Source organism: Theropithecus gelada, chromosome 20 (assembly GCF_003255815.1).
Source record: "Theropithecus gelada isolate Dixy chromosome 20, Tgel_1.0, whole genome shotgun sequence".
Taxonomy (NCBI): domain Eukaryota; kingdom Metazoa; phylum Chordata; class Mammalia; order Primates; family Cercopithecidae; genus Theropithecus; species Theropithecus gelada.
The window spans coordinates 26744902-26760620 of record NC_037688.1 but is presented as its reverse complement, the minus strand read 5'-3'; the positions used below and the strand labels follow the sequence as shown (position 1 = coordinate 26760620).

The 15719-nt window shown below is 42.2% G+C and overlaps 1 protein-coding gene across 1 annotated transcript in view; it reads right to left on the bottom strand.

Annotated features, from left to right (window-relative positions):
• TANGO6 (transport and golgi organization 6 homolog) overlaps positions 1 to 15719 on the bottom strand; it is a 264770-nt gene that overhangs the window by 189577 nt on the left and 59474 nt on the right. The window contains exons 8-11 of the mRNA XM_025371435.1: positions 15146 to 15258; positions 13170 to 13346; positions 8278 to 8410; positions 6121 to 6312 (exon numbers count right to left, since the gene is read on the bottom strand). Coding sequence (XP_025227220.1) covers positions 6121 to 6312; positions 8278 to 8410; positions 13170 to 13346; positions 15146 to 15258 — 615 coding nt within the window. The remainder of the gene's footprint in view (positions 1 to 6120; positions 6313 to 8277; positions 8411 to 13169; positions 13347 to 15145; positions 15259 to 15719) is intronic.

Here is a 15719-nt window from a genome sequence, read left to right as displayed (position 1 = left end):
CAGCCTGGCAATAAAGTGAGACCTAATACTTTGGGAGGCCAAGGCAGGAGATCACTTTAGGCCAGGAGTTCAAGACCAGCCTGGCAATAAAGTGAGACCCTATCTCTACAGAAAATTTAAAAATTAGCCAGGCACAGTGGCACACACCTGTAGTCCTGGCTACCCAGGAAGCTGAGGTAGGAGGATTGCATGAACCAAGGAGTTCAAGGTTGCAGTGAGCCGTGATTGCACCACTGCACTCCCACCTGGGTGACAAAGAGTGAGACCCTGTCTCTAACAACAATAACAAAAAATAAATAAAGCATTTCTAAATTACTCAACTAGGATTATTTAGCCTTCCAACTGTTTCTAAATTCCTCTCCAGTTTTTTTTTTTTTTTTGAGATGGAGTTTAGCTCTGCCACCTAGGCTGCAGTGCACTGGCGTGATCTCGGCTCACTGCAACCTCCACCTCCCGGGTTCAAGCAATTCTCCTGCCTCAGTCTTGCGGGTAGCCTCCCAAAGTGCTGGGATAACAAGCATAAGCCACAGCGCCTGGCCTCCACGGTGTGTGTGTGTGTGTGTGTGTGTGTGTGTGTAGCTATCAAAACAAGTCGTATGATCCTATTACTAAAATATACACTTTCTATGTTTGTATGTATGCAAAAACAAAAAACAAAAAACAAAAAAAAAAAAACCAGGGAACCATTAACTATAAAGAGATAGCCAGCTATCATTGTCATCTATGAAGTACCCTTTCCGCCAAACATTCTTCGTGTTAACACCAAAACCCCCTACCCATTTGGACAGCAGCTCCTCCACCTACTACACATTTCCTGTGATTTTGGTGGGGCTGCCAGCCACAAGAATAGGTGTGGGACCGAAGCCTGTTCTAAAATTTATATATGCTGTGGAGAGTGGGGACAGACCTTTACTTTTTACTTGAAACTTCTTATAAACGTACATAATTTTAAAAGCCAAATATTCCTGAAAGCTTATAGTGAAAAATAGCAGTGCCCTACATAATTTATTCCCATCTGATTCACGCTCTACAGAAGCAACCACTTTTAGTTTGGTTTAATAATAAACTCTTTAGTTTATTAATAACATTAAGTCCAGGCGCCTGTAATCCCAGCACTTTGGGAGGCCAAGGCAGGTGGATCACCTGAAGCTGGCAGTTTGAGACCAGCCTGATCAACATGGAGAAACCCCATCTCTACTAAAAATACAAAAATTAGCCGGGTGTGGTTGCAGGCACCTGTAATCCCAGCTACTCCAGAGGCTGAGGCAGGAAAATCACTTGAGCCAGGAGGCAGAAGTTGTGGTAAGCTGAGATTGTGACATTGCACTCCAGCCTGGGCAACAAGAGCGAAACTCCATCTCAAAAATAATAATAATAATGACATTAAACATTTCCTATTTACCAAGCACAATTCTGAACATGTTACAGGTATTAACTCATTTAATCCTCACAGTAGTCCTATGGGGGTGTCTAAACCTGTTGCCAAGACTCTGACACCTGAGTGGAAGGGGTGGAGGCCTCATTGTTGAGGACGCAGACTTCAACTTATACCTCCTATTTTTCAGTTTGCCTCTCCCACCCAGTTCAGAGTCTCTTGGGCTCATCATCTCTCAAGAGTAAACCTCCAGTCTTTTGCTGGGAAGGGGAGATGGTTGTACAAAGGGAAGGAACAAATGACGGGATCTACTGAATCCTATACAGCCTTTCAAACTCTTTCAAGCTCTAAATTCAACTCCATTTTTAGAGGTTATCTGATGCTTCCTGTCCGTCCAGGGTTCTGCAGTAAAAAGGAGCTTGCTCCTTTTTTTCTTATTTTTCTTTAAAAAAAAAAAAAAATTTAGGCTGGGCGTGGTGGCTTACGCCTCTAATCCCAGCACTTTGGGAGGCTGAGGCACCTGAGGTCAGGAGTTTGAGACCAGCCTGGCCAACATGGTGAAACCCCATCTCTACTAAAAATACAAAAATTAGCCAGGCGTGGTGGCGGGTGCCTGTAATCCTAGCTACTCGGGAGACTGAGGCACGAGAATCGTTTGAACCTAGGAGGCAGAGGTTGCAGTGAGCTGAGATTGCGCTGCTGCACTGCAGCCTGGGCAACAGAGTGAGACTCTGTCTCAAAATAAATAAATAAATAAAAATAAAAAAATAACAACTTTATTGAGGTATGGTAGTGTGCTTCTTGGCTTCTCCACATGCAGACATCTAGATTTCCAGTTTCTCAAGCTGCTAGCCCAGACCAGCCTGGGCAATAGAGTGAGACCCCATCTCTACAAAACAAACAAACAAACAACAACAATTAGTTGGGCGTGGTATTGCAAGCCTGTAGTCCCAGCTACTTGGGAGGCTAAGGTGGAAGGGTTGCTTGAACCCATTGGGTAGAAGGTTGCAGTGAGCTATATCTCGCCACTGAACTTTGCAACATTTGTTATTAACTTTTTTTTTTTCTGAGTCTCACTCTGTTGCTCAAGCTGGAGTGCAGTGGTGCAATCTCGGCTCACTGTGACCTCTACCTCCTGGGTTCAAGTGTTTTTCATGCCTCAGCCTTCCAAATAGCTGGGATTACAGGTGCTTGCCACCACACCCCACTAATTTTTTTTTTTTTTTTTTTTTGAGAGATGGGGTCTTGCTATGTTGATCAGGCTGGTCTCAAACACCTGGGCCCAAATGATCTGCTCACCTCAGTCTCCCAAAGTGCTGGGATTATGGGCGTGAGCCACCACACCTGGTCGGCTATTACCTTTTACCTACTGTCTCTTCTCTCCTGTTCCGTTGGTCCCTATGGCTTCCAGAGATAGCAGATAAACATGCGTTCAGTACACTGTCTTTCACCAGAAGTCCCTACTTTTTACATTATGTACTTTCCTGTTGTTTAAATGTTTTTTGAGACGGAGTTTTGCTCTTGTCACCCAGCCAGGAGCGCAGTGCAGTGGTGCGATCTCTGCAGTGGTGCGATCTCAGCTCACTGCAACCTCCGCCTCCCAGGTTCAAGCGATTCTCCTGCTTCAGCCTCCCAGTAGTTGGGATTATAGGCACGGGTCACCATGCCCAGCTAATTTTTGTATTTTCAGTAGAGATGGGGTTTCACCACGGTGGCCAGGCTGGTCTCAAACTCCTGGTCTCAAGTGATCTGCCCACCTCAGTCTCCCAAAGATCTGGGATTTCAGGCGTGAGCCACTGTGCCCAGTCTAGTTTTTGTATTTTTAGTAGAGGTGAGGTTTTGCCATATTGCCCAGGCTGGTCTCAAACTCCTGAGCTCAGGCAATCCTCCTGCTTCAGACTCTCAAAATGCTGAGATTACAGGCGTGAGCCATAGCACCCAGACAAGATGTAATTTTCTAGTTTTCTTTTTGAATTTTTAGCTGTGATTCTCTACGAAGATTTTCCTTCATAGACCATTTGGTTACCCTGACATACAATTCCTACAGGAAACACAAGACAAATGCTTTATTCTTTCCCTTTACTTATCAATGTACAAAATAATGAGTTGATGCCCTGGCAATCCCAAAGATGTCATATGAGGGCTTTTTTCTTTGACTCAGATTTTTATATCTTTGATGTACTTCAACTATTGCAGGCATTATTCCTTTTAATGATCTAATTGTCCTATCTATGGCAATGGGAGTCCCTTCAAGTTGGCTCCAGTGTGCTACAGATATGATCCCATTCATCTCAGGTCACTTTCTTGTATTCAAGCACAACAAGATGCCTTGAGGTTTATAATGTATGATTCCCGCCTGCCTCAGACTTTGAATCAACCTTATTCCATATAGAGCTTAGAATTTAGTAGAAAATGATATTTAGAAACTATAAATTGGGCTGGGCACAGTGGCTCATGCCTGTAATCCCAGCACTTTGGGAGGCCGAGACAGGTGGATTGCTTGAGGTCAGGAGTTCAAGACCAGCCTCGCCAACATGGTGAAACCCTGTCTCTACTAAAGATACAAAAATTAGCCAAGCATGGTCGTAGGTGCCTGTAATCCCACCTACTGGGGAGGCTGAGGCAGGAGAATCACTTGAACCTGGGAGGTGGAGGTTGTAGTGAGCCGAGATTGCACCACTGCACTCCAGCCTGGGCAACAGAGTCAGACTCGGTCTCAAAAAAAAAAAAAAAAAGAAACTGTATATTGTCTCTACCAATGCTTATTGACACTGGGTTGTCATTGCTTCTTGGGATTGACAATGGACTGAGCTGGAAATAGCTATTTTTAAAAAAGAGAAAAATAAATCATGAGTTCATACTAATATTTCCAACTGAAATTCAATATTACAGGGTTTTAAGCTGGGCATGGTGGTGTGCACCTGTGGTCTCAGCTACTTGGGAGGCTGAGGTGGGAGAATCACTTGAGCCCAGGAATTCAAGTCCAGCCTGGGCAACATAGTGAGGCTCTGTCTCTTAAAATAAAATAAAATAAATTATAGGGTCTTTACTCTGGTTCTTTACTTTATATCTCTTTTTTTATGCTAAAAATCTTGATTCCTAATAATATTCACAAAATTAACTTATTTTCTTTATGTGTGTATTTCCAAATAATATACCAATAATGGCTGGGTGCGGTGGCTCACGCCTGTAATCCCAGCACTATGGGAGGCCAAGGCAGGTGGATCACCTGAGGTCAGGAGTTCAAGATCAGCCTGGCCAACACAGTGAAACCAAATCTCTACTAAAAATACAAAAATCAGCTGGGCACAGTGGTACACACCTGTAATCCCAGCTCCTCAGGAGGCTGAGGCAGGAGAATTGCTTGAACCCAGGAGGTGGGGTTTGCAGTGAGCCGAGATTGCGCCACTGCACTCCAGCCTGGGTGACAAAGAGAGACTCCGTCTCAAAAAAATAATAATAAAATAAAATAATATACCAATATTATCACTAGCAGTGAGATTACCAAATACAATTTAATATTTCCTTGTGGTTCTTTTGGCCCTGATACATTTTAACCTTAGCTGAAGGATAATTTAATGGGACAAATCATTTCTGTACCAGCCTGACACCATTATTCCTTAATTAGGAGTAAAGGGAACTAAGTGCAAAAGCTCAAGTCATATCAGTTTTTAGACCATTTCCCCTTCCAACTAGCATCCTGAGACAAAAACATAAGGTCTGGATGAAAAAGTCTTCAGCGAATGGATATAAACACAGGAGAAACAAATCACCCTACTGAGTAACACGGGGTCAGTGAACTGAAAGAATAAGAGGCCAGGAAAGAAATCATGAGCATAATTCTCATTAAACAGGCACGGTAAGTCAGAGCTGACAGGCAGCTGCAAATTTTCTCAGCAGGAGCTATAGTGAAATGCTGCTTAGCAACACCCGCAGGCAGATGACAATGACGACCATACAAAGAGCTGGAGAATCAGATTTAAGCGTGACAATCATGCCATCTTACAACTGCCTATTGACCAACGAAGCAACAACTAATTCTGGTTAAGTGGTAAAATCTGGCGACTGTACTGCCTTTGCTTTGTTACTTTTATTTCCTGTCTTTTTTAAAGGTGGGAAAAATAATGTCTGAGCCAATAAAATTCAGGCACTGACTCGCATAACGATACTCCTCTAAAAGCATTTTTTTAAAACATCTTAAAACTTTACAGAATGTTGTGGAGATAACTGTGAGTTAGAGGACCTATAATAAAATTCAAGGTGATCTCACTATTATTAGTGATTTCTTTTCTTCAAATTGAGTGTATAATCATTTTCAAGTTTTGATACACATTAGAATCATCCATGGAGCTTGAGTAGGACAAAGATGCCCAGGCACTAATGCAGACATGCTGAATCAGAATCTCTAAACGTGGGCTGGCTATCAATATACTGAAAAAGATCCCAGATAACTTTTTTTGCACCCAAAGTTGAAAACTACTATAACATAACATATAAACATTTAAGACAAAATTTTATGTGCATGAGAATCACCTCGGGAGCTTGTTAAACGTGTGGAGTCTCAGGACACTGGAACGTTTTGGATTCAGTGGCCTGGTGTGAGCTGTGTAGTTTCCATATTTAACCAGCATTCCAGGAAACACCTCACGATCCAGGTGTCATCAAATCACACTCTCAGCAACATTTTTAAATATATTTTTTGGAAAGAAAAAAAGGCTAGGGTCCAGAATGTGGCAACTACTGACCTGAGTGATGTTTGTGAATATCTGCTCAGACATTCTCTCGCACAGAACAGCCATCAGCTGCAGGACAAGCAGCTTCTGCTCTTGGCCTTCCACAAGAAGAGTCTGATATTGCTCTAATTCCAAGAGGCTCTTGCTGGAGAAGGGCTCAGTTTTTAACCCTGTTTCATTTTCCGTGGCCACAAGAGTCAACTCCTACAAGCATGGCAGGAAAGAAAAAGTGAAGATAAAGCCAGTAGAACTAAGGCCTTCTCAAACATAAGTAGAAAACTCTGTTTGAACTGCATGTTTAAAGAAATAGTCTGTGTTTGTTGCAACATTATTTATAATAGCCAAAACTTGGAGACAAGCTAAATGTCCAGCAATAAGAAAAAATTAGGCCGGGCGCGGTGGCTCAAGCCTGTAATCCCAGCACTTTGGGAGGCCGAGACGGGCGGATCACGAGGTCAGGAGATCGAGACCATCCTGGCTAACACGGTGAAACCCCATCTCTACTAAAAATTACAAAAAAAAAAAACTAGCCGGGCGAGGTGGCGGGTGCCTGTAGTCCCAGCTACTCGGGAGGCTGAGGCAGGAGAATGGCATGAACCCGGGAGGCGGAGCTTGCAGTGAGCCGAGATCCGGCCACTGCACTCCAGCCTGGGTGACAGAGCAAGACTCCGTCTCAAAAAAAAAAAAAAAAAAAAAAAAAGAAAAAATTATGATGTATTTATAATATCACAGCAGTTAAAATAAATGAATTAGATTTATATGGGTATCAACATACATAGATCTCAAAAAACACTACTGAGTGAAAAATGTAAGTTTCAGAATAATATATACAGTATGATACCATGTATATAAAAATTTAAAGTCTCACAATAAAAAACATACACACACACACACACAAAGAAATAGTTTGACAAGCTTTCGGCTTTGTGGGTATTTCTATGATTTCTACTAGTGGCCTTCCTTGAACTGAGCCTCAGATCACCTCACATTCTCAAACCCCTTTTGGAGACCATTAGATGCCTCCAGCACTACAGCTGTTTTCCTCTAAGATACTTAGAACTAACTTCTAAGAAATTATCTAAGAAATTATGTATTACTGAGGGTTTTGTAGGCTATTCACCTACCCTTCTTGGCTTACTGAAACCTCTGCCTCCTGGGCTCAAGTGATCCTCTCATCTTAGCCTCCCGAGTAGCTGGGACTACAGGCACAAGCCCCCATGCCAGGCTAATTTTTTGTATTTTTGGTAGAGACGGGGTTTCGCCATGTTGCCCAAGCTGGTCTCAAATGCCTGAGCTCAGGTGATCCACCTGGCTCGGCCTCCCAAAGTGCTGGGAGTGAGCCACCTTTTTTTAAGTATACAATTAAGAGCACATCCCCTTGGAATGTTATTTAGAAAGAGTATCGCTGGGCATGGGGATGGGTGTGAACATGGGAGGTAAGAAAGCATCAAAAAGTGTCTCCTACTTCAAGTTCTAGAAATGTTAGCCCTGATTCCCTCCTTGAATTCTCCCATACCTACAGAAACCTTAAATTCTCTTAGAGCTCTTTTAGAGTAGACACTTTATTTAGGGGAAAGAGTTGAGAAGGCAGAGCTGGAGGTCACTGGCTTATGATGTCATACAGTGCAACAAGGAGTAACAGTATGGGGTACAAGTTACTGTGAGAGAATAGAAGAAAAGCAAGCAAACACAACCACTGGTACTAAGAAACAAACCCGGAAAAGGCTTCAGGTGCCTGCAAAATGAAATGAAGGAGGCAGAATTGCTAAATCTCCTTTGCAAATACCTGACAAAACAACAGTCAGAAAGGATAAGGGATTACTCTATAGCTGTAAAACCTGCTATTAACTTCAAAAGAGTTCTTACTGTCAACACAGAGCAAAGATTAACCCTTTCATAGATCGAGGGTTCTGCTTTGTTCATCTCTAAACTGCCAGTGCCGATTATTTGAGGAAGTAGTAGATAACAGGAGTACTAGTGAAGAAAAGTTTCTTCTTTTTACCAATCCAAAGGCTACTAAAAAAATAAATTCCTTTATGTCCTTTGATCGTTTTCCTTAAATTAGGGCCTACATTTTAGGATCTAAAATTATAAATGCTTTGAAAATTCAAAGGGTTTCCTGGCACTCCCCTGGAATAACACTGACCAGGAATTACAGGTAGTTCTTACTTTCAAACAGAAGATGAAGAAGTCTCCTGCCAAACCGCATTCCTGGCAGTGGGACAGCAAGTCCCCGAGATGATCTACCCGGCCCTGCTCTGAGGATACCTTCTGGTATAGAGCTTCATCTTCATCTTCATCACTGCAATGAGGGTAAAATTTATCTTGGCAGAGTTACCAGAGATACACATAATTTTAAACCCCATAACAATCTTCTAAAGTAACACGTTATGTCCAAACAGTTAATCATTAAAAAGATCCCCCAAATTTATTTAACTTATTTTACTATTTCTCCATTCTGAAAAAAGTATTGATTCTCAGAAACTAGGCTGTTATGTCCTGCATGGTCATTTGCTCAAATAGGGAAAGATTCATGAAGATGGATGTTAGCCGGGCACAGTGGTGCACACCGGTAGTGTACCAGGAGGCTGAGGCAGGAAGACTGCTTGAGCCCACGAGTTTGAGGTTGTAGTGCATAATGGTCACAACTGAATAGCCACTGAACTCCAGTAACATAGACAACATGGTAAGATCTCATTTCTAAAAAAAAAAAAAAAAGATGGATGTTGGAGAATTACTATTACTTTTACAAAAGCAAGGAGGAATTAAAGTATATACAAGTCATATGCAGATATTCTGGGTCCTGAGGAAAAACAGAAAGAGAAGGCTGTAAAGTAAGGCTAGATCACAGAGGGCCTTGGATGTCATTCAAAAGAACTTTGACTTTTTTCTGATAAGCTACTGAAGGGTTATGGGCAGCAGAAAAAGATGTGATCATCATGGGAGGACATGCAGTCTCAACTGAAAGGAACCAATTAGCTGAGATAAGAAAATGAATAAAGGTTCAGAAAAATGAGTAGGTTGAATGTGATTACCAAGTTATAAAATCTGGCTAAATCAGTGCTATGATTACTGCAAAAATTTATTTATTTATTTATTTATTTGAGATGGAGTCTCGCTCTTGTTGCCCAGGCTGGAGTGCAATGATGTGATCTTGGTTCACTGCAACCTCCGCCTCCCGGGTTCAAGCAGTTCTCCTGCCTCAGCCTCCGGAGTAGCTGGGATTACAGGCGCCCACCACCACGCCCAGCTAATTTTTGGTATTTTTAGTAGAGACAGTATTTCACTATGGTGGCCAGGCTGGTCTCGAACTTCTGACCTTGTGATCTGCCCGCCTTGGCCTACCAAAGTGCTGAGATTACAGGCATGAGCCACTGCACTCAGCTGTTTTTTGTTTTTTGGTTTTTTTTTTAATTTTTGAGACAGGGTCTCACTCATTGCCTAGGCTGGAGTACAGTGGTGCAATCATGGCTCACTGCAGCCTCCACCTCCCAGACTGAGGCAATCCTCCCACTTCAGCCTCCTAAGTAGCTGGGACTAGAGAGGTGCACCATCACAACCAACTAATATTTGTATTTTTTTGTAGAAACCGGGTTTTGCCATATTGCCCAGGCTGATCAAGAAATATTCGTACTTTCTCATGAGGTACTATGGCTTTTAGTTTTTAATTCTTCTGACAAGTGAAGAGACAAAGATACCATGTATACATATATATACACCTGTGTGTGTGTACATATTTTTTTTATAATTTTTTTTTTTTTTTAACACGGAGTTTTACTCTTGTCACCTAGGCTGGAGTACAATGGTGCGATCTCGGCTTACTGCAACCTCCACCTCCCGGGTTCAAGTGATTCTCCTGCCTCAGCCTCCCGAGTAGCTGGGATTACAGGCAACTGCCACCACGCCTGTCTAATTTTTGTATTTTTACTAGACACAGAGTTTTACCATGTTGGCCAGGCTGGTCTCGAACTCTCGACCTCATGTGATCCGCCCGTCTCGGCCTCCCAAAATGCTGGGATTACAAGCATGAGCCACTGTGCCCGGCCTTTTTTTTTTTTTTAAAGAAATGGGGTCTTGCTATGTTGCCCAGGCTGATCTTGAACGCCTAACCTCAAGCAATCCTCACACCTTGGCCTCCCAAAGTGCTGGGATTACCAGTATGAACCACCATACGCAGCTCAAGATACTATATTATTATACCATATCATCATATAAACAAATACAAAAGCATTGAAAATGTACTAAAAAGCAAAACACTAAAATAATGTAAACAGGAAATAAGACACTAGTTGACTTTTGTTTTCCTCTTTATATGTTTTTTGTATTATAAAAAGAATATGTGTTATTTCAGTGACCAATGACATAAAATTTTTTCAGACTAAATTGAGGGAAAAAAAATGACAGATGTTTCTTCATCTCATTGAAAAGTACAATTATTAACTTGGCAGACCATCTCATCAGGCAGTATGTCTCAGTGTGCCAGTTCACTAAGAACATGGACTTCCCACACCTGTAATCCCAGCACTTTGGGAGGCCGAGGCAGGTGGATCACAAGGTCAGGAGATGGAGATCATCCTGGCTAACTCGGTGAAACCCCGCCTTTACTAAAAATACAAAAAATTAGCCGGGCGTGGTGGCGGGCGCCTGTAGTCCCACTACTCGGGAGGCTGAGGCAGGAGAATGGCATGAACCTGGGAGGCGGAGCTTGCAGTGAGCCGAGATCGCGCCACTGCACTCCAGCCTGGGCGACAGAGCGAGACTCTGTCTCAAAAAAAAAAAAAAAAGAAGAACATGGACTTCCTATTCCTCTAATAGAATGAATAACCTATACATTTAGCTTAGGATATTTCCTGTATTATCCCAGAATCTTCCAGAGTCCTTCAGATCAGTCATGTTTTCTCCACAACATTCTATGTTGAAGGAAAAGCCAAAATGGATAAACATCACTTCTAAGCTTCTGTGAGCCATTTTGATTGTGAAAATGAAGTACTGTATTCAAATACTTCTAAAACAACATGACGTTAGCCTGGCATGGTGGCGAGTGCCTGTAGTCCCAGCTACTCGGCAGGCTGAGGCAAGAGAATTGCTTGAACCCAGGAGGTGGAGGTTGCAGTCAGCCAAGATCATGCCATTGCACTCCAGTCTGAGTGACAGAGCAACACTAAGCCTCAAAAACAAAACAAAAACACATGACAATTATCTTAAGAAGCACTACTTTAGTCACTCTTAAAAATTCAACAATAAGGCCACTTTGGGAGGCTAAGGTGGGTGGATCACCTGAGGTCAGGAGTTCAAGATCAGCCTGATCAACATGGAGAAACCCCATCTCTACTAAAAATACAAAATTAGCCAGGCGTGGTGGCACATGCCTGTAATCCCAGCTACTTGGGAGGCTGAGGCAGGAGAATCGCTTGAGCCCGGGAGGCAGAGGTTGCAGTGAGCCAAGATCGTGCCATTGCACTCCAGCCTGGGCAACAAGAGCAAAAACTCTGTCTCAAAAAAAAAAAAAAAAAAAAAAAAAAAAAATCAATGATAAAGAGTAAATTCCAAACAATTATATTTAATTCCAGAAAAGTAAAAACTCTGGATCTAAAGATCATAAAATCTAAGCTGCTCTTATAGAGTTTCTTTAAATAAACTTTTTTTTTTGAGACAGAGTCTCACTCTGTCACCTAGGCGGGAGTGCAGTGGCACGATCTTGGCTTACTGCAACCTCCACCTCCTGGGTTCAAGTGACAGTCCTGCCTCACCTCCCGAGTACCTGAGCTACAGGTGCCAGCCCCCAAAACTGGCTAATTTTTGTATTTTTAGTAGAGATGGGTTTCACCATGTTGGCCAGGCTGGTCTTGAACTCCTGACCTCAAGTGATCCACCCACCTCAGCCTCCCAAAGTGCTGGGATTACATGTGTGAGCCACCACGCCTGGCTCTTCTTTCTTTCTTTTCTTTTTTTTTTGAGACTATCTCGCCCTGTTGCCCAGGCTGGAGTGCAGTGGGACGATCCCAGCTCACTGCAACTTCCACCTCCCAGTTCAAGCAATTCTTGTGCCTCAGCCTCACAAGTAGCTAGGTCTACAGACATGCACCACCATGCCTGGCTAATTTTTGTATTTTTAATAGAGATGGTGTTTCACCATGTTGGCCAGGCTGGTCTCAAACTCCTAACCTCAGGTGATCCACCCGCCTCAGCCTCCTAAAGTGCTGTGATTACAGGTGTGAGCCACCATGTCTGGCCAAAAACATCTTGATAAACTGTTGCTGGGCAGAATAGCAGCTTGAGTTCGTACTGATGATTCTGTTTGCAATCTATGTGTTTTTCTATTTTCCTCGAGTCTACCAAACTGAAGGGGTGTTTTAAAACTTTACCAAGTTAACCATGAATATATAATAATATTTCAGCGCTTCAACAAACAGCAGCACTTTGAATGTGATGTGAAATCCAAACAGGATAGCAGTCACTCATTCATATTACATGGACTACGACCAACAGGAAATTATGTTCTGAGGTAATAACATTAGATCATCCAGAAAGTGGAAATAATTTAAAACATGCAATTGTGAGATGTTGGATAAATAAATGATCCATTTCACTAATATTTATTAAGCACTTTCTAATCAATCCCTATGAGAAACAAATCTCCATCATAAAATTACCATAAAAGATAGCTATCGGACAATTTCCCTCAGGAATAAGTCTGAAGATAAACACACACATATACCATTTTGAGAGTCAGAAAGATAATTGGATTATTATGGTGTTAAGGGTGAACATGTGTCTGCCCTTTACTCTGATTAACTGGCAAAGATGGTGAAGTGGGCTTGTTGTGATGCAGAGCTGTGAGGCTCCAGTAAATTGCACCAACCATTAGCAGGCATCTTGGGAAAAAACCTGGAGAATTATTTAAGGCTTACGTTTCATTTAGAGAATATAAATAGCAAGCACCTCAGCCACTTGAGTTTCTGGTTTCTTTTCTATCAGCGCCCCTTAGTGGTTGAATGACTGAATGGCCTTTTGGGCAGAACTAAATCTGAAGGGAGACAGTAATGGATGGGTGGACTCACCTAATGGCCTCTTTGATGGTAATCATAATGCCACCTTGAGTGGCAGCTCTAAACTGACACAGAGAATGGAGAGAGGGCACAGCTTTGTCCAACCCTGCAAATCCTTTCAGGCTGGCAATTGCCTTCTTCCTTTCCAGCTTCCCCAGAATCCATAATAAGATTTCTTGGCAAAGTGACCTGGCAGAAAAAGCAGTTATGAATGAGCTTGTCATCTTACTCCATGCATCTAACAAGCTAACATAAAAAAAGAAAGAAAGGCTGTCAGGTTCCACTGCATTTTAAATGCTGGCACGATCTCCTAGTACTACTGAAATGCAGGAGTGGAAAGTATGCTTCTTGTGAATTTCAGAATGCAAATATCCTGAAATTCAATGACTGACTGACTAATCCTTGGCTCTGGCAGCAACCCTGATTTGCCACATGAGCCCCACGTGATTTTTTTTTTTTTCGGTAATTCCAAGTGTACTACTGCCTTTGCATCAGGTACTGTCAAAGAAAGTACACACGGATAAAAATCATCTACTCTCAGCAAGACCAATAGCTGGAAACCAAGAAACTGCATACCAACAAAATATTGCTGATACCTCAACTCCTTTCATCTGTGTCAATCAACTAGAAGAGGAACTATATCAATGTTCACATGTTCCTTGTCTGTCTCTGATGAGGACATGACAGTGCTGTGAGGACTTGAGTTTTAAAACAAAAACCAGAGGCCAGGCGTGGTGGCTCACACCTGTAATCCCAGCATTTTGGGAGGCTGAGGCAGGTGGATCATCTGAGGTCAGGAGTTCGAGACCAGCCTGGCCAACATGGTGAAACCCCATCTCTACTAAAACTACAAAAATTAGCCGGGCATGGTGGCAAGTGCCTGTAATCCCAGCTACCCAGGAGACTGAGGCAGGAGAATCGCCTGAACTCAGGGACGGAGGTTGAAGTGAGCCAAGATCGCACCACTGCACCCCAGTCTGGACAACAGAATGAGACTCCGTCTCAAAACAAAAAACAAACAAAAAAAACAAGAGTTATTTTGTGGACTGTCCCTTGAAACCAAGTTCACAGACGTACAGCCTCCCTCTTCCACTGCATTCTCTTGTCATTGCCATTGTGGCTGTGGGCTATAGTGACGTGCTGACTCAAGCTGAAGAGCCAAGGGCACTATGTAAGCTTTGAATAGTACAAAAGATGGTGTTTTCCTTCACCACTTAGCAATGGTGATAATGATAGCTACCATTTATTGAGCTTACTATTTGCCAGGGACTGTGCTAAACATATTAATGCATATTGAGTCTTTACAATAACTTTGCGAAGAAGATACTATTATTGTATATTGGATTACATGTGAGGCTCTCCAAACACCAAAAATCATAATTCTGTAGGACTTGAGATAACTCTTACCTGGAGGAAGAAACAACATAAATTACTGTGAAAATATAGCTGATATAAAATGAATCCTACTTAAATTCTATGACAAAGGAGTATTTTCTGGATGACTAAGAAATCCCTTCTTTCTAAACAACACACTGTATCACCAACACCAAATCCCAGGCTAAATACAAAGTGCCACATTCAGATCTAGATTTCCCAAACATGTTTTCTAACTCCCCACAAGGTCATTATGATCCATCCCCTATTTCCTCCTTCCTAGACATGTAATTGCAGTATTTCTCACTGATCGAAAAATGGCATGTTTACACGTGTAAACAGAGATTTTGTCTTTGAGATTTAGGACAGAGGCTGAGGAAAGTCATTGTAAAAACTGTATCCAATGCCCTGTGATCTGCAAAATTCTTGTTCTTTTCCAGATGAGCAAAATAGGAAGATCCCAGTGTTTTCCTGACTTTGAAAGGAAATGATAATTTCAAAGTGGCAAATATAAATTCAAAATAAGAACAAAAACAACATGCAAAAAAGACGTCACAATTTATAAACAAGTAAGATTCTATTTATAAACAAATAAGGGTCCCTTGATTGTTTACCTTATGTGAGATACACTCTGCTTAGTAAAACAGTAGAGAAGAAAAAGCACTCCCAGGACAGGAAGCAGAGAATCCATCAAAACTGTTAAAGGTTCATTCCCAACCACGTACACCTAGAAAAAAGGAAATGGTGAAGAATAATCCCATGACTGCCTGGCCAGAGCAATGGGGATCACACACCAAACACCTAGCAAGGCTCAGTGTCTTCAGCAGTATCTCCTCCGAATCACACCATTTTAGCTCCAAGGATGTGCTCAGACATGGCAATGAAACCATTTGAGTTTGGCAGACAGGCTGAAACGAGAGTGAACTGGAGCAGCACCATTTCATGTGTGCAGTCTCTAGACCTGTCCAGAATCGGTCAACTACCCCGCTTTCTGACCTCTTCCTTTCCTACTTTTGGCTACGTCTGAGTTTCCTAATCTACCTATTGTTTAACTATATAACTGTCCTACTGCTGAAGGCCCTGCTATTAGGAACAAGTAATTACTACCAAAGGGAAAAACTTTAAACTAGATTTGGAAAATCAAACCAAACCAAACCAAACCCAAAACACTGCTGACTCCAGTTTCAT